The following is a 19,874-nucleotide window of genomic DNA, read 5'->3' on the forward strand; positions in this document are numbered from 1 at the left end:
CCTGCTCTGGCGCTCCAGTCAGGGAACAGGGTCGGGGGCTTGCCCCGCTCCGTGCATACCGTGGATCCGCCTGGCTCCTGGAAGCAGTGGCATGTCCCCCGTCCGGCTCCTACACGTAGGGGCAGCCAAGGGGCTCCATATGTTACCCCCGCCCCAAGTGCTGCCCCTAGGGGGACATGCCGCTGCTTCTGGGAGCTGCTTGAGGTAAGCACCCCCCAGAGTCTGCACCTCTGACCCCGTCTCACACCTCAACCCCCTGCCCCAGCCCCGATCCCCCTCCTGCCCTCCGAACCCCTTGGTCCCAGCCCAGAGCACCCTCCTGCACCCCCAAACCCTCATCCCCAGCCCCACCCCAGAGCCCACACCCTCAGCTGGAGCCCTCACACCCCTCCCCCCCAAGCTGCACCCTAGCCCCCTGCCCCAGCCCGGAGCCCCTTCCCACATGAGAACTCCTCATTTCTGGACTCACCACAGAGCCCACACCCCATACCAGAGCCCTCACCCCCTCCCAGACCCCAACCCTCAATTTCATGAACATTCATGGCCCACCATACAATTTCCATACCCAGATGTGGCCCTCGGACCACAAAGTTTGCCCACCCCGATGTATCATTTTTGTATCTGTTTGAAGCTTGAAATACAGATACCTAGTCAATATTCCTAATGTGCTTACTCTGGGAACACCCGCAGCTAGCCTTTCAGGTACAACAATGAAGAAGCCAAACAATGCTGATGGCCCACCAGCAAAGACAATGGACTATGGAAGAGTTTAACCTTCCTGTAAATGTTTCAGCAAGCTTGTAAGTAATGGCTGGTATTACTTAGCAAGGGCATGTGACCAGACCACATGACACTAAACTCTATTTTGGTATCTGTATTTTCCCACAACCTAGACTGGGAACTTAGCTTGGAACAAAGGGTTCCCACCATATGGTAAAGCTATATAAGGTGGGGTATGAAGCATCTAGGAGCCTCACTCCCCACACAAGGAAACTCCTGGAAATAGCAGAGAAACAAAGACTGAACTGGGGGAAGTGCTGGTCCCAGGCTAAAGGGATTTCTAGCCTATGTATGGAAACTCTGAGGACTGCTTGTGTAACGTTACACTCCATATTCTTTATGAAAATATGCTTATGATATTGATATGACATAACAGAAATATACTTTATGCAAGATGGCTCATGTAAGTGATCATTGAAAAGGTTATGATTTACTGAATGTGATTATCCAATCTGTATGCCTCTATCGTTTCTGTATCTGAAGTTAGAAATATTCACCATGTATCTGTATTTCAAATATGCTACATTGGGTGTCACCCACAACTAGTCCTTCAGATACAATAATGGAAAATCCAGACAGGGCTGATGGCCCATTAACAAAGACAATGGACTGTGAAAGAGTGTAGTCTTCTTGTGGATGCTCCAGACAACATAAAAGTAATGGCTGCCACAGCCCTGCAGAGACATGGGTCACCTGGTACTGGACCCATCCCTTGGAATGCTAGTGTTTTCCACTGGAAGACAAAGGGTTCCTACCCTACACAAAAGGTATATAAGGCAGGGGAGTGACATCATCAGGGTTCTCCTCAGCCTCCCCACTGAAAGAGACACTGAAAGACATCTGGAAGCAAGAACTGAATTGACGGGAGAAGGGTTGAACCCAGGCTGGGAGGGTGTTCAGTCTGTGAGTGGAAATACCTGAAGTCTCAAGCTGCAGGTCAGTGAAGCTGCCTTTCAAGACTTTCTGTAATCTACCTGTGACAATATTTAGGGTGAGAAATTACCTGTTTCTTCAGTGAATCAAGCATAGTTTGCATGTTTTGTTTTATTTGCTTAGTAATCGGATACCTTTATTTGCTTAATAATCTGCTTTGTTCTGTTTGCTCTCTTATACTCACTTAAAATCTACTCTTTCTAGTTATTAAAACTTGTTTTTTGTTTATCCAGTTGTGCAAATCATAATGGGGGGGAAAGAGGCTGTGCATACCTTCCTCCACATTGAGGAAGGGGGCAGATTTCACAATATACCTTTGGGTCTGCACTCCAAGGGAAGTGGGCACTTGAGTGCTCGGGTTAAGTCCCTTAAGATGAGTCTTCCCAGAGCTGATCTCAGTGTCTGTGTCTTTCTGCAGCAGGGTGTGGTCCCGCCTGTGTGCACTAGAGGAGGCTTAAGAGCCTGGCTCAGCAAGACAGGTTAAAAGGGGCAGAATAGGCGGGCTCAGTGGTCTCTCAGCACATCAGGTGGCATCGTAAAGGGGGCAACCGTCACACCTTGTATCATCAGTCAGGGTGAAAAACTGCTAATTCATATCCAATCTATCTAGTATGTTAGGCTTAGTTTGTGGTTTTGTTTATTTATGAGATAATCTGCTTTGATCTGTTTGCTATCACTTAAAAACTATCTTTCTGTCATTAATAAACTTGTTTTATGCTTTATCTTAACCAGTGTGCCTTTGAGTGAAGTGTCTGGGGAAAAATCTCAGCTTGGCTAACACAAGCCAGTTGTGCATACCTTTCCCACATTGAGGGGAAAGTGAACATATTAATGAGCTTAATTTGTACAGATCCCTGTGCAGTATAAAACAGTAATTCTGGGGTTTATACTCCAGCAAGAGTGCAAGGTGGGAGGAGCTGGGAAATTGGCTGTTGTCTCCTCCTTTGACTGGTATAGATAAAGCACTCAGGCAGCTAGTTTGGGTGTGTGGTGCCTCCTGCTGTCATGCTGGGTGATAATAGGGCCTGGAGAGGCTGAATCACCAGCAAAGCAGTGTGAGCAGGACCAGCCCATCTGGCTGATTAGAGGGGCACAGCGGTTCCCACGGCTCCCAGACTGCACCCCAGGTATGACAACCCATCACACTTGGTTGATAATGTCAAAGGTAAATGACAGGTCAAGGAGGACAGGGATGGAGTACTGGTACTGAGCTCTGGCTCAGGGTAGGCCATTAAAAGCTTTGGTGAGAAGTGGTTTCAGTTGAGTCCAACGGGTGGAAGCCAGACTGAATGGAACTGGAGAGGAAATTCACAATGTAATCATAGACAATACATGCAAAGATGAAGGCAAATTGGGAGCCATAATTGGAGAGACAAGTGAGGTCAAGGATTTTTTTTTTAAGATGATAAAGGTTAAAGCATGCTAATACTGTGAAGGGAAAGAACCAGGAAGAGAATTTAAGGACGAGTGCAAGGAATGGGAGAACTGAGTGCGAGGGACATCAGGAGATGAAATGGCATCACTGAGGCAAGTAGAAGGGTTAGAGAAAGAAAGCAGTTGAAAAACGTATGTGTCTGTGACAGGAGAGAAAAAGATTTGAAGGAGAGGAAGAGAAGCAAGCTGAGGTGAGGGGGAAGGTCAAATTGTAATATGTCAATATTCTCTTGGCAAAAACTGGCAAGGTCCTTTCCATACTATCAGTTTCTGTGGTCTCGCCAATGGATGGAGAGTAGTATGGGGAAAAGTCAGTATAGGGTGTATTGTTTAGGAACAGTTTTAATTCTGTATGTCCTCTGTTTCTAACATCTGTGGGGTTTTTTTGCAATGTACATGAAATGTAGTATCTTTTGTATGTAGGCCAAAAATCTTCAAACCTGAGTACTTAAAGTTAAGCACCTACACCCATGTTTTCAAAGTGGCCTGATTTTTTGAAGTTGAATACCAACAAATATTTGTTGCACTGTTTTAGTACTGTATCCAAGTGTCACTGTGTCTCAGTGGGTCACAGCTGAGGATGCCAAATTCAGGAAAAACTGCTGAGAAATAGGACAGACTCACCCCAAACTGGTGGTTTTTCTGTCATTAGATTATACCAAGACAGAAACAAAAGTAAATTTCCATCTTAGCACACTTGTTAACAAGAAGTCAAAGATGCAGTCTCCTTTGGCTTTACAGCCCTTGTCTCATCACCCAGACACCAGCCTCTATGATGAGTGGTTACTGAAAACCAATTTCATCATAGATAGGGTTCTTCTAATCCCAAGAGATCAACCACATAACCTGGTCAATATATAACCCAAATCTTACCCAATTGGCTGATGCCAATCCTTTAGTAACTAAAGCTAAAAGTTTAATAATAAAAGGAGAGTTAATAATGGTTAACAGATCATATACATACAAATAATTGCAAAGTCCTTATAATCAGCTTTGTAGCAGTGATGGAATAGACTGCTGGCTTACAAAGTCTCCCTGGTACCTTCCAGAAAGGTTGGAAGGTCCTCAGCCCATAGTTCAAAATGCTCCTTTTAGTTGTAAATCCACAGTCCAGTGAATCGGACAGGAAAGAGGCAAAATGGAGATATCTCAGGGGTCTTTTATATCCTCTGCCATGTGCATGGAATTTTAAGAACATAACGGCCATACTGGGTCAGACCAAAGGTCCATCTAGCCCAGTATCTTGTCTACCGACAGTGGCCAATGCCAGGTGCCCCAGAGGGAGTGAACCTAACAGGTAACGATCTACTGAGCTCTCTCGTGCCATCCATCTCCACCCTCTGACAAACAGAGGCTCGGGACACCATTCCTTACCCATCCTAGCTAATAGCCGTTAATGGACTTAACCTCCATGAATTTATCCAGTTCTCTTTTAAACCCTGTTATAGCCCTAGCCTTCACAACCTCCTCAGGCAAGGAATTCCACACGTTGACTGTGCGTTGAGTGAAGAAGAACTTCCTTTTATTTGTTTTAAACCTGCTGTCCATTAATTTAATTTGGTGGCCCCATGTTCTTATATTACGGGAACAAGTAAATAACTTTTCCTTATTCACTTTCTCTACACCACTCATGATTTTATATACCTCTATCATATCCCCCCTTAGTCTCCTCTTTTCCAAGCTGTCTCAAACAAAGCTCACAGCCTCTGTTTGTGGAAAGTACTGACCCAACATGGAGTCCAGGCTCACATGAACATATCACATGTCCTTGCATGCTTTGATGACACACAGGGGTAACCATTACCCATATTCTTGCTGAGGTAGCCACAGGAAGGCTTACTGGGTGGGATAAAGAAAAGGAGTACTTGTGGTGCCACAAGTACTCCTTTTCTTTTTGAGGATACAGACTAACACAGCTGCTACTCTGAAATAGGTGGGATGAGTTTCTTCTATGGCCCATTGTTATCCTTAATGGGCCATCAACACACAGCTGTCTATGCAAGCCGCCTTCAAAGAGGATTGCATTGAGCTCTCCAGGATGGAGGCTCTAACAACTTTTCCACTGGCCTTCACCAGGCCACAGTGCAATGCAGTCTGAAGGCCCAACCTCTCCTAATTTCCCCCACACCAAAGTAAACAACAATGCAGGCTGAATCCTAGAAGAAAAGGCTCCTGTCCCATCTACATGCTGCTCTACTGTCAGCAATGTGATGGGTTGGTACCCAATACCAATGGTTTTCTGTGCCCAATGCCAAGACACATTAAGAGGCGCTAGAGCTGCCAGTGCAGCCTGGATGGTGCAGAGCAAATGATCCCAGTCAGTGGTGGCACATGAGGCACATATTACAAAATAATTATTTGTATCCCTAGCAAATATATAATTGAATAACTATTCCAAGCTTACCTTTTTATAGTAAAGAAGCAGCAGACCAACCCAGGTGCCGGAGCCATCACTGACTGTTGGCTCCTCCTGCAGTTACACAGGGCCCACCCCATGGGAAGTAGGGCAGGAGCAGCACAGGGCCCAAGCCCCCCTCCACAGCCTGGGTTTAACTGCTGCAATCCTCTCTCCAGACCCCACTGCGGTTAGCACAGCACCACCCTGACGAAGAAGCCGAGGGTGTGATAAGTTGCCAGGGTAACAAACCAGTTTTGTGAGGCAGGCTTACCAGCCTCACCCAGCGCGACCTTCTGCCAACGGTCTGGCCTTGCCGTTTCCCCAGGGGTGCCCCAGAGTTGTGACACTTGCATCAAATCCCAGACTGCCCTTCCCTCTGGGTAGGTCTGTCACCTCACTGACAGCGCACCTGCCCAGCGCCCCCGGGCTCAGGGGCCGCCCCGAGGGGAGCCCGCGCTCCGCAGCGCAAGCCACGGAACCAAACCGGGGCAGCTTCCTCGCGGCCCCCCGACCCGACCCGACCCACGCGGGAGCGGGCGTCAGGAAGTAGATTTATGACACGCTCGCTCCTCTGGTGACGGCAGCACCGTTACCCTGGCCTGGGCGGAGGTGGAGAGACGCCCGCGGGGACTGGACATTGCTGCCAGCGGCGGGGACGAAACGCGCGAGCTGCGCGCTCCCCGCGCGGCACCTGCCCCGCCTCCTCCCCCCTGCGGTGACAACGGCTACCGGTCCCGCGGTGACGTCAGCCAGTGCCTGGCAAAGGGAGCCGCTGTGCGCGCGGAGCCCCCCCCCACCCGGAGCGCCGCGCCCTCGCCCCGCCCCCTCCCCTCCCAGCCCGCACCCAGCAACCGCCACCGAGCCATGGCGAGTGCGGGCTCTCCGCGGCAGCAGCGGGGCGCAGAGGCGGGCGGCGGCTGGGAGGTACCCGGGGCTCGGAGCGCGGCGGCTGGGAGGCTCCAGCAGCAGCCCCCGGAGACAGCGGCCGGAGATGAGGAGCCGGAGCAGGTGTCAGGCGGGGCCGCGTCCGCGCTGCTGGGGGAGACCGGGCTGGCGCTGGGCGGCTGCATCGCGGCTGCTCTGAGCTGGGAGAGGCCGCTCCGCAGCCTGGGCGGGTTCGTCTGCGCCAACCTGCTGTTCTGGTGAGAGAGCCCCGCCGGGCGCTGGGGCACCTGGGAGCCATGCCCCCCCCCCGCCAATGCCCCCCCCCCCGGCATGGAAGAGAGCTGCTCCCCCCCCTGCGGCCCTAGACCCAACACACCCCGCTCCCCTGCAGACCTTCCCCAGGCGCAGAGCCTGTGCTCAGTGCCCCCTGTCTTCCGTTCTCTATGGGAGAGACCCCCCACGTCCCCTATCTCTATGAGGGCAGGGTTACCCCAGGCACCTCCTGCCCTTATTCTCCTCCCACCCCATGGGGACAGTCTCTCCCTCTCCATTCCTCTCCCCAATACGCCTTATTCTCTCCCCCTTCCCCCACGGGGGAGACACCCCACTCTGCCCCTCCTGCCCTTGGGAGAGACCCCAGCCTTGCCTTAATATCTTCATAATATCCAAGAGAGAGATCCCTCAGCACTTTGTTCCCTTCCTCTCCCCACTTTCTGTCCAGCATCCAGAGCTGGACAGTGTTTCCTCCCGGTACTTGTTTTCATCATTTTTGTCCTTTCCCTTCCCCACCAACAAATCCATGCTATGGCCCATCGCCTATGGGGATTAGACTCACCCAGGCACCAAATATCATCCTCTGGGTTTGAGATACAGGGGACACATGAATTCCGACATGTTTTAGGGAGGGGAGTGAAGCTCATGAAATTAGACCCCAATTGGGAAATGAGCTCTGCACTGGTACAGTGGTCCACTGATGTGGAGTTGGTAGCAACGGGAGTGAGGCCATAGGCATAAAGTTAAGCATTTGTGTGTTTTGCAGAATCAATAGCCTTATTTAAAAGCTCTTTGCAGGATGAGGGCTTTCTGTATTTTGTGTCTTGTGCAGCAGCAAGCATATTGTCTGTGCTTGACTCAGTCTTTTCTAGTTGGTTTAGGTCAACTTTGGTATAAGCAAGGAAGATTTATAACTGAAATAGGCATGTTTGCCTTGTGTTGCAAAACCACCCCGCACGCTCCCCCCCCCCAATCTTCGTAATTTATTCCTATAGGAATATTCTACACTTTTCTATTCATGTTTCAGTTCATCTTTGATCCATGGTTCTGCCAGTGCATAAAAAATCCCCACATCCATCACCAGATCTTATATGTATTCTTCTGTGTTCATACATTCAGCATGGTATGTATACATAAATTTCAGGGCTGATTCTTTTAATACAAATGAGAATAGGGCACCAGATTATATTTTCTCCCATAGGATTGCCCTCTTTCCTCTTCAGTAGGCATGTAAGAGACAAAGAAAAAAAACAGGTAGATTATTGACAACTACTTTCAGTGCTGTATGACCTTGGAAATGTTCATTTTTTAAATAGTATGTGGTCCAAATCATAAGGAAAGAACTTGAGTATTTTCTTAAGTATCACACTACACAGGAAAATATTCTGTTGTATACAAAAATATAGGCCTGTGCTCTTTAATTAAAATGAGTGTGGTGTCATTTGCTAATTTGAAAGGAGAGAAATGTTCTAGTGCCAAGGCTAGACTAAAGGGTTCTTTCCTGGCTTACGAGATAGGTGATACGTAACTGAGTTGAAGCCCGAACACTCCCAATTCATAACATAACATTGCTATACTTGCTATAGCAGGTAAGTCTCTTGAATTAAGAAAATAATTATAGAGTTGTGCCATCATTTTCTAGGTCTGTCAGATCCAGTTTCTGCAACAATGGTTGCTTACAATCCAGAAGGGCCATAATGCCTTATTGATCTGTTTTTAACCAAGCTGTGTAATAAAAGATGAAGGGTAGTATTCGGAATAGCTCTAAAGCTGGTTAGGTTATAAGATAATTGTATTAAATTCTGCATTTCAGGTAGAGATGGTTGCATTTGTTTAGGGCATCCCAGAGTTTCCCATTTGTCATTCAGTTTGAGCATAACTGAGCATAAGGAATAGTTAGTTAGGCTAAGGATGTTTGGTCTGACCAGATCTGAGTTGAGCCTATGCATTTGTAGATGGGTGCAACGATTGTTACCTCTGCTCCTTTAATTAAAAAAAAAAAATCTGTTGTACTCATGTATACTGTTGCTTTTGATTGTCGTATTGGTGGCTCGCATTCTACTGTATGTCTACTTTTATTTAAGTGAAATGGTTCTGTCAGAATTTCTAGTTCATGCTACATTCCTAGTGCCAGAGAGAGCCAGGATGAAGAAAACCTGGCTTTCGCTGCAGACCAGTGCTTATTGTGCAGGGGGAAATGAGGAGTGGGGGTAAACTAGGAAAGATTCAGGGGTGTGAATGGTAGTTAGTAGAACTATATAATCCGTGGTTAAAGTAGATTGGAACAGGAGGGGGATCTCTCACTTCATCAGCCAAAGGGGTGAGTGGGAAATCTGTAGCCACACCAGCCCAGATGGGGGTGGAGAGGAAGCTGTGGGGCAGCAGTCAGGAAGAATAGTGGGAGCTCTCTGTCTAGTTCTAGCAGACAATGCTGTGCTTCTCCCACCTGTCCTTAACCTCTGTGTGTCATCACACATTTTATACCTGGATGGAAGGAGTGTGCAGGCAGAGATTGGAAGCAAATGCAGCTCAACTACCATTCTGTTGCCTAGGGGTAAAATCCCCCCTCCCATTCTTGACCATAATAACCCCCTGTGAAAGTATGTTCCCTCTGACTTTGTACAGGGGAGAAGATTTTAGTACTTATTGTTTAGATTGTGGCCTTCTTTTTGTAAACTCCTGGTAGTTTGACCAATTCTTATCTCTATTTTTTTAAAACTCCATTCTCAGTTTAAATACATCTAATGGATCACCTTGGACTCAGTCTTCTCTAGTAAGATTTAACTCAGCTACTTTTCTGATTTGTGAATAGTGAAATATGTACTAAGAACCACCTCCAGTAGGCCATCCTGTACCTTGAAACTGCTTTAAAGTATATCTAGGAGTTCTTGTGGAGGTTTTCTTGAGTTCTACTTAAAGACTATCTTGAAGGCATCAATCCTGCAAACACTGATGCATATGTTTAACTGTCCTACTGTGAGCTGTCAATAAAATTTTAAAAACTCTACTATATACAAAATTTAGATTGTGTAAATACAAATTTTACAAAACCTAAGCTCCTTAGACAATTCCTTTGATTTAAATAAATAAATAAATTAAATAAAACCACACGGGCATTGCAGCATTGTGCCTAGAACATGAATAGAAAGAGAAAACTGATTTAAAAAAAAAAAGACAAAACTGGCTCCTCTGATTTCATTGTTTGTTTATTGTACTTTACTCAACTTTAACAGCATTCAGAAATTGAATATTAATCTGAAAGTATTTTAAAATTGAATGTGTTTTTATAAGTAAGGATTTAAAAATATTTTTAAAATATTTGTATTAAAGTAGCATCTGCAAGTCTCAACCAGTTTTCAGATCCCATTTTGCTGCCCCAAAGAATTTACAAACTAAACAATCAAGACAAAGAGTAGGAGAAAGGAAGTGTTATCCTGATTTTACAAGTACGGAACTGAGATATTGAGGAGAGAGACTTTCCCAAGATCATACAGGAAGCCTGTGGTGGCACTGGGAGTTGAACCCAGATCTGCCAATTCCCAGTCCAGTGTCTTAATCACAAGACCTTCCTTCTCAGTTTCCCTTCAAACTCAGGTTTTTTTCTAGGATGAATATCTGCTTCTGTCATCCTGAAAAGGATGTGATAATACCCTTTATGCAAGAAGGTGATCAAAATTAAAACTAGTACTTTATCTTAAATATGACTTTGATAATAATATTGCTACTTTTCACTTCTATTCTGTCCCTTTATCACATCATCCTAACTTTTTGGCTGAGATTGGGGTGAATAGTTTACTTACAATAAAAGTCTTTTGGGGGATTACAGATATATCATATGTTTGTAGAAAAATAGATTAAGTGGAGCAACTTCTACTCCACTGACTTCAGTAGAGTTTCATGGGATGTAAGTTGATGAAGAATTGAGGATTTTCATATAATAACCTCTATATTCCTTTTCTGGTAAGAATAATACTGCATGACTGTTGTATTTCTTAAGTATTGACATCAAGTGAAATAGACTTCAAATCCAGTAGTATACAGTTCATATAAAACTGAATTTCCATCCTAATATAATTTCACATTTATCAAAATTGGTAACTTTTTTCTGAATAAGCTTGCATTGTTCCTCAGTGTAGGCAGCATACACAATATTTACATAGTATTCAAGATTTGATATTCTCACCCAAATATCTTGCACCTATGATTAAAAGCAGGCACAGAACCAAACCCATGAGGTAGCCAACAAATAACTTTTGTCTTAAAAAATTAGTATATCCTGTAACTGCTATCGAACATGCTACCTCTTAACTTACCCTCACTTTCTTGATCAGTAATCTTCAGTGTGGGACTTGCTCAAAAAATCTTTAGTATATTCAATCATTGTGTTTTGTTTCCATTTTTTCTATCCATGCATATGCAGTAGCATAATTTACAAGTGTAAATGGAATTACATTGTCACATCCAAAAGTTGTTGCCATTTAGAAACACTGCTCATGCAGTAAGGCTAAAATTGTTTGTAGCAGTTAGTTTAGCCTCTGCAAATATGCATACTTTTGTTATACATTTTAAGGGGGAAAGAATGATTCTGTATAGCTGTGTGTGTATAAAAAGTCTTCGCTACATTGTTTTTGTGTATTTGTGTGTGTGTAAAATACATCATATTGCTGCAATTACAGCTTACGTTACCTAGGGACATGAGAGATAAGGATTTATATGGTTTTATAGTCTGCTGTGGGATAAAGTGATCTGCTTCAATGTAACTTTGTGTACTACTCAGAGATGAGCAAGAGTTCATGAAAGTTGTTGATAGTAACACTACATTAAACACTAATTGACATGAGGAAGGATGTCAATTACACAGCTTTTATATTGTACAGGTTGGACGGGGGGTGAGCTGGCTAGACTTATCAAGAAAAAACAAGTGTAATCTTGTTTTGTAGTGCTTTGATTTTCTTTTTGGTCATTATGTGAAGTCCCTTTGTTCATAGAACCATAGAATCATAGAACATCAGGGTTGGAAGGGACCTCAGGAGGTCATCTAGTCCAACCATCCCGCTCAAAGCAGGACCTATTCCCAATTAAATCATCCCAGCCAGGGCTTTGTCAAGCCTGACCTTAAAAACTTCTAAGGAAGGAGATTCCACCACCTCCCTAGGTAATGCATTCCAGTGTTTCACCACCCTCCTAGTGAAAAAGTTTTTCCTACTATCCAACCTAAATCTCCCCCGCTGCAACTTGAGACCATTACTCCTTGTTCTGTCATCTGCTACCACTGAGAACAGTCTAGAGCCATCCTCTTTGGAACCCCCTTTCAGGTAGTTGAAAGCAGCTATCAAATCCCCCCTCATTCTTCTCTTCCGTAGACTAAATATCCCCAGTTCCCTCAGCCTCTCCTCATAAGTCATGTGTTCCAGTCCCCTAATCGTTTTTGTTGCCCTCCACTGGACTCTTTCCAGTTTTTCCACATCCTTCTTGTAGTGTGGGGCCCAAAACTGGACACAGTACTCCAGATGAGGCCTCACCAGTGTCGAATAGAGGGGAACGATCACGTCCCTCGATCTGCTGGCAATGCCCCTACTTATACACCCCAAAATGCCATTGGCCTTCTTGGCAACAACGGCACACTGTTGACTCATATCCAGCTTCTCGTCCACTGTAACCCATAGGTCCTTTTCTGCAGAACTACTAGTCATTTGGTCCCTAGTCTGTAGCGGTGCATTGGATTCTTCCATCCTAAGTGCAGGACTCTGCACTTGTCGAACCTCATCAGATTTCTTTTGGCCCAATCCTCCAATTTGTCTAGGTCCCTCTGTATCCTATCCCTACCCTCCAGCGTATCTACCTCTCCTCCCAGTTTAGTGTCATCCGCAAACTTGCTGAGGGTGCAATCCACACCATCCTCCAGATCATTTATGAAGATATTAAACAAAACCGGCCCCAGGACCGACCCTTGGGGCACTCCACTTGATACCGGCTGCCAACTAGACATGGAGCCATTGGTCACTACCCGTTGAGCCCGACAATCTAGCCAGCTTTCTATCCACCTTGTAGTCCATTCATCCAGCCCATACTTCTTTAACTTGCTGGCAAGAATACTGTGGGAGACAGTGTCAAAAGCTTTGGTAAAGTCAAGGAACAACACGTCCACTGCTTTCCCTTCATCCACAGAGCCAGTTATCTCGTCATAGAAGGCAATTAGATTAGTCAGGCATGACTTGCCCTTGGTGAATCCATGCTGACTGTTCCTGATCACTTTCCTCTCCTCTAAGTGCTTCCGAATTGATTCCTTGAAGACCTGCTCCATGATTTTTCGAGGGACTGAGGTGAGGCTGACTGGCCTGTAGTTCTCAGGATCCTCCTTCTTCCCTTTTTTAAAGATGGGCACTACATTAGCCTTTTTCCAGTCGTCTGGGACTTCCCCGGATCGCCATGAGTTTTCAAAGATAATGGCCAATGGCTCTGCAATCACATCCGCCAACTCCTTTAGCACTCTCGGGTGCAACGCATCCAGCCCCATGGACTTGTGTTCGTCCAGCTTTTCTAAATAGTCCCGAACCACTTCTTTCTCCACAGAGGGCTGGTCACCTCCTCCCCATGCTGTGCTGCCCAGTGCAGCAGTCTGGGAGCTGACCTTGTTCGTGAAGACAGGCAAAAAAAGCGTTGAGTAAATTAGCTTTTTTTCATCTCTTGAAAGAGTGCAGTGACAGAAATATCAGAAGAGGAAGCAGCAATTTGTCATCCATCTGAAGTGGCTGGCTGTATGCATGGAGACTGTGCTAAGAAAGTTTTTTGCCTGATACCATGAAATCAAACTTACTCCTGTGGGAATTCTGCAGCACTGCGCATGTGCAGAATTCATGTCTCTCATAGAAAAAACAGCTGGAGAGGCACTGCAGTAATACCTTTTGCTCACCAGGGGCTGCTATAGCACCAGGACAGACGGCAGCCTGCTCATGGGCTGGCTCAGTCTGCTGTGGAGCAGAAGGGGGCAGTGGCTGTGTTCCTCACAGCGCCCTGCCTGCCGGGCCAGGTAAGGAGGAACAGGATATGGAGAGACGGACAGAGCGGGGCACACAAGGCTGCTGGGGGCTCACATAGACTGGGGTTCAAAAGCACTATGGGGGGACAGGCTGGGGTGGGGGCACAGGAGCTAGTGGGGTGACAGCATTGAGCCAGGGGCTCAGTGGAGGTGCAGGGACATATGGGGAGCAGGGGTGGCTGAGTGGGAGTGCAGGACCACATGGGGATGGGAGGGAGGGGTGCAGGGCCACATGGAGAGGAGGGTCCAGGCTCTTTCCCAGCAATTATTTCCCTCTCCCTCAGTTCCTCCATTATCCTACTCATCCAAGCCTCTGCATTGGTTCTGAGGGGTGTGGGAAAAACATTTCTGTATTGCGGTTTAAATGAATTACTCAAAGTTCTGTATTAATATGCCTAGTAAGGAATCAATTCGTCAAAAAAACATTTCCTGAATCTTTTTTGTTGTCTGTATTGTTACAGACATACTTGCTGACAGGTATTTTGAAATTAATTACCAAAATAATTAAAACTGGCATGATTGTGTTATTTTGACAAATAAAATATACAGCATTTTACAAAATTTTTTGGTGCAGAATTCCCCAAAGAGTACAAACTGTAAGAAACACCTACAAAATCCTGGAAGAAATAGCATATATGTTGATAAAGTATTTGATATGCATTAAGACTTGTGATTAAAGGAAAGTGGATTCTTCTCCTTATTTGAAATCTTCTAATAATACTTGGCATTTATAGGGCTGACGATGCAAAGATCTCAAAGAAATTGACAAATTATTTTTCGGTCTGAACACTTCTGTGAGGTAGGCAGATATTGCTGGGCTAGATTTTCAAATGTGCGCACACAAACTGTAAACAACCTCACTGGTACATGCTTATAGGCAAGTCACATACGCATAGGGATTTGCATGTCTGTATTGGAATGTGCACACACGATATATGCAGATCTCCTCTTTATTTTAATGTTACGAGGAAGAAACTGAGCTATGTGACCTGGAGGCTGAAGCCCACATTTTTAAAGAGGTATGTGCCCTTGCGTATGCCCTGATGTAGGCATGCTATCTCTTTCCTGTCCAAAAGTGCACATACATATTTGAGGAGGGGAATTGGATGTTTGTCTGGTATGTACAGAGTTGTTCATAGGCACCCTAGAAAATTTGGTCTTCTGTGACTTCCCCATTGTCACCCAGGAAGTTTTTGTCAGAGCAGGGAACAGAATCTGATAACTCAAGTCTCAGGGTATCCTTTAACCACAAAACAACCCTTTCTTTTTGGCCTTGCCTACATGAAGAGATTTTGTGCTTAAATATGATTTGTATCACTGTAGTTAGCTGATGTGATGCTGACCATGACTTTGCAGTTGGTGTAGATAAGAACAAGTCATGTTTAGCATCAGGTCAGCTCACTTGACTTTTTTAAAAATTGAGCTAAGATTTCCTGATATAGAGGAGGCTCATGAGAATAAAATCCTCCCTTGGTACAAAAGCGTGTGCAAGGAATCTCCATAGTACTCCTGTATGCAGAAGAGGTAGGTATGTTTGGCTGCTAATGGGACCCTCTTCACTACTTGCGGACAAATTAAGTAGTCTGTGTGCTGGATCTGATATGCTGGTATGCTGAGGCAGGCCAGAGAGGGAACATTGGATCCACACTTAGGCATAGCTTCCCCAAAGGATTTAATGAAGGATAGCGTCCTTTATTCCAGTCTATAGTTAAAAGTAATGGCTGTGGAGGAGCTGTACAATAATCCTGCTGCCTGATCTGGGTTGGGATGGTTGTTTCTCCCCTTCACTCCTTCCCTGCTCAGTTCCTTGCATAAAGATGACTTACATAGTTTTTGGTGTGATGATAGGGTGTGAATTTCCTCCAAATGATCATCTAAGTCACTCCCCAGTGCTGATATGTTGCCAGATGTTTTTGAATTTCTTCTAACAAATAAATTAGAGAGCCTATATATATTGATGGTCTTTGCTGTATTTAGTTTAGGTTTAAGCCTAAAAAGGGCAAAGGTCCCAATTTTTCAGATCAGTTATTGAAATTGCAAGTAGGTGAATGTAGATAGCTCACTCCTTAACATGTTAATTCAACAAGGACAACAGCTGTTCCAGTCTGCTTTAGTTTCTTTCCTTTCTTACAAATTTGTATTATATGTTTCAAGGACAGTACAACAAATGTATAGAGAGCAAATTGGACAGTCCATACCAAATGAGATTGCACTCTACATGCAAATGTAAATTGTGGGACTTCATATGCCCCTTATATTTTTATGAACAGACATTGTTGTGATAAATCTGGGGTCTGCAACCCTATAATACTTTACAGGTGGTGAAATCAGGAGCTGGTGCTGCAACTCCCCAGGAGGTTTCCCCACATACATTTTTTTGGGGTGAGGGAGTTCTAGAATGGGGTCATGGGCTGTGGTCAAGAATAAATTGTTTTGCTTCAGTTGAAGGTTTATTGGAATCAAGGAAACTTGTGGTTTGTCTTTGACTTGGTTGAGATTAACCTTTTGGTTCAAAGTGAGGTTTTATAAGAATGGGTAATCTGTGTATCTGTAGTCCCCATAGTTTGCCAGACAAGTGACAAGAGGTCTGAAGACCTAGAGAACAGTGGAAGCCCACATTTCCAGAAGCACATACACACTTTTTTGTAAATTTTGGAGTATAAGAAGATAAATTTCTCATATGTAATTAAGATTAAAACAAGTTTTTATGTTTAATGTTTTTTCTCCTTTATTGTGTAAGTATTTTATGTTATGTTGTACTTAAAAACTGGAATATATTAAAATCTATTTAATTTGTTTTATATTATCCAGCTAGAGCATTGTTTGTAAATCAAGGAAATAAAAGGGCATAAGTAACCTAATTTGTTCATCCATATGTTATGGACAAACTGGTGCTTGTGAGAAATGTCTAACAAGTCCTGAGTGTTTTTGCTTACACTGTGCCAGCTGTATATAAGGAAGTGTTTGGGGGCGTTATCACCTATACACCAGATTGCACCCCATATAGAATAGTTTAGGACTATAGAGACCAGATTTTTCACACATGGTGTCAAGGTTCCTCCCCCACTCTGAACTCTAGGGTACAGATGTGGGGACCTGCATGAAAAACCTCCTAAGCTTATCTTTACCAGCTTAGGTCAAAACTTCCCCAAGGTACAAAATATTACCCCCGTTATCCTTGGAATGGCCGCTACCACCACCAAACTAATACTGGTTACTGGGGAAGAGCTGTTTGGACGCGTCCTTCCCCCCAAATACTTCCCAAAACCTTGCACCCCACTTCCTGGACAAGGTTTGGTAAAAAGCCTCACCAATTTGCCTAGGTGACTACAGACCCAGACCCTTGGATCTTAAGAACAATGAACAATCCTCCCAACACTTGCACCCCCCCTTTCCTGGGAAATGTTGGATAAAAAGCCTCACCAATTTGCATAGGTGACCACAAACCCAAACCCTTGGATCTGAGAACAATGAAAAAGCATTCAGTGTTTTACAAGAAGACTTTTAATAAAAAATAGAAGTAAATAGAAATAAAGAAATCCCCCCTGTAAAATCAGGATGGTATATATCTTACAGGGTAATTAGATTCAAAAACATAGAGAACCCCTCTAGGCAAAACCTTAAGTTACAAAAAAGATACACAGACAGAAATAGTTATTCTATTCAGCACAATTCTTTTCTCAGCCATTTAAAGAAATCATAATCTAACACATACCTAGCTAGATTACTTACTAAAAGTTCTAAGACTCCATTCCTGTTCTGTCCCCGGCCAAGACGACTACAGACAGACACACAAACCCTTTGTTTCTCTCCCTCCTCCCAGCTTTTGAAAGTATCTTGTCTCCTCATTGGTCATTTTGGTCAGGTGCCAGCGAGGTTACCTTTAGCTTCTTAACCCTTTACAGGTGAGAGGAGCTTTCCCCTGGCCAGGAGGGATTTCAAAGGGGTTTACCCTTCCCTTTATATTTATGACACGCCCCCCAAATCTCAGCTAGGGTGAAACACTGGCTGGGATTTCTTCCTGGAGCTCTAGGAAAACAGAGTTAATAAGACACATGCATCTCTAAATATACTACCAAGTACATAAAGACTAACAATATTTTCCACATCTCAAGGACGATTTTAACCAGTTGATTCTGGGAAACTTTCACGGGAGAGTGCATCAGCCACTTTGTTAGAAGCTCCTGAGATGTGTTGGATGTCGAAATCAAAATCTTGGAGAGCTAAACTCCACCGAAGAAGTTTTCTGTTAGTTTCTTTGACGGTGTGAAGCCACTTTAGTGCAGCATGGTCGGTTTGCAGGTGGAAACGCCGTCCCCAAACATATGGGCGTAGCTTTTCCAGAGCGTAGACAATGGCATAACATTCTTTTTCAGTGACTGACCAGTTGCTTTCCCTCTCAGACAGTTTTTTGCTGAGAAACACTACAGGGTGGAATTCTTGATCAGGTCCTTTCTGCATTAAAACTGCTCCCACACCACGCTCGGATGCATCTGTGGTTACTAGGAACGGTTTGTCAAAGTCTGGGGCCCTTAGTACAGGGTCAGACATGAGTGTCGCTTTAAGCTTGTTAAAGGCCTTCTGACACTTTCCGGTCCACTGAACAGCATTTGGCTGTTTCTTTTTGGTTAGGTCTGTCAGTGGGGCAGCGATTTGGCTGTAGTGCGGTACAAATCGTCTGTAATAACCGGCCAAGCCTAAGAAGGATTGAACCTGTTTCTTTGACTTTGGGACAGGCCACTTTTGGATAGCATCCACTTTGGCCTGTAGGGGGCTGATAGTTCCTTGACCCACCTGGTGTCCAAGGTAAGTCACTCTGTTTAGGCCTATTTGACACTTCTTAGCCTTAACAGTTAGTCCTGCCTCCCTTATGCGCTCAAGGACTTTTTGTAGATGTTCCAGGTGGTCTGCCCAGGAATCCGAAAATATGGCCACATCGTCAAGGTAGGCGACTGCATATTCTCCTAATCCCGCTAGGAGACCATCTACAAGTCTTTGGAAAGTGGCGGGTGCATTTCGCAGCCCGAAAGGGAGTACATTAAATTCATACAGCCCGAGATGTGTGATGAAGGCTGACCTTTCCTTGGCAGATTCATCTAGCGGTACCTGCCAGTACCCCTTGGTTAAGTCCAAGGTAGAGATGAACTGGGCCCTTCCCAGTTTCTCTAATAGTTCATCTGTGCGTGGCATGGGATAGTTGTCTGGGCGAGTTACAGCATTTAGCTTACGGTAGTCCACGCAAAAACGTATTTCCCCATCTGGTTTGGGAACTAGAACCACTGGAGATGCCCATGCACTTTCAGAGGGGCGGATTACACCCATCTGTAACATATCCTGGATCTCCCGTTCTATAGCAGTTTTAGCTTGAGGAGACACCCGGTAAGGTTGGACCCTAATTGGGTGAGCATTACCTGTGTCAATGGAGTGGTATGCCCGTTCAGTCAGTCCTGGGGTGGCTGAGAACGTTGGCGCGTAGCTAGTGCACAGCTCCTGGATCTGCTGTCGCTGCATACGCCCAAGGGTCATGGAGAGGTTCACCTCTTCCACACCACCAGCACATTTCCCTTCGTAGTAAACACCTTCAGGCCACTCAGCGTCGTCTCCTCCCTGGGCTGTAAACTGACAAACCTTTAATTCTCTGGAATAAAAGGGCTTTAGAGAATTAATATGGTACACCTTAGGCTTTCGGTTGGAGGTGGGGAATGCTATGAGATAATTAACAGCTCCCAGGCGCTCCTGGACCGTGAATGGCCCTTCCCATGATGCTTCCATTTTATGGGCCTGGAGTGCCTTTAAGACCATGACCTGGTCTCCTACTTTGAAGGAACGCTCTCTGGCATGTTTATCATACCAGGCTTTTTGCTCTTTTTGAGCATCCTGTAAGTTTTCTCTAGCAAGGGCTAAAGAGGTTCGGAGGGTGTTTTGTAGGTTGGTTACAAAGTCCAGAATGTTAGTTCCTGGAGAAGGTGTAAATCCCTCCCATTGCTGCTTCACCAACTGCAATGGCCCCTTAACCTCACGGCCATATACAAGTTCAAATGGGGAAAACCCTAAACTGGGATGTGGTACAGCTCTGTAGGCAAAGAGCAACTGCTGCAATACTAGGTCCCAATCATTGGAGTGCTCATTTAC

General features: G+C 45.0%; 1 protein-coding gene and 1 long non-coding RNA gene across 3 annotated transcripts in view; one reads left to right on the top strand and one right to left on the bottom strand.

Moving 5' to 3' along the window:
* LOC140907099 (uncharacterized) overlaps positions 1-6,267 on the bottom strand; it is a 174,998-nt gene extending 168,731 nt beyond the window's left edge. For both annotated transcript variants that reach the window (XR_012157374.1, XR_012157373.1), the window contains exon 1: positions 5,552-6,267. This is a non-coding gene — a long non-coding RNA (uncharacterized lncRNA). The remainder of the gene's footprint in view (positions 1-5,551) is intronic.
* The window catches only part of RETREG1 (reticulophagy regulator 1), a 151,906-nt gene continuing 138,172 nt past the window's right edge, over positions 6,141-19,874 (top strand). Inside the window, exon 1 of the mRNA XM_073332287.1 lies at positions 6,141-6,687. Within this exon, the coding sequence (XP_073188388.1) occupies positions 6,410-6,687 (278 nt within the window). The 5' untranslated portion in view covers positions 6,141-6,409. The remainder of the gene's footprint in view (positions 6,688-19,874) is intronic.

This window comes from Lepidochelys kempii, chromosome 2 (assembly GCF_965140265.1).
Source record: "Lepidochelys kempii isolate rLepKem1 chromosome 2, rLepKem1.hap2, whole genome shotgun sequence".
NCBI classification, from domain to species: Eukaryota; Metazoa; Chordata; order Testudines; family Cheloniidae; genus Lepidochelys; species Lepidochelys kempii.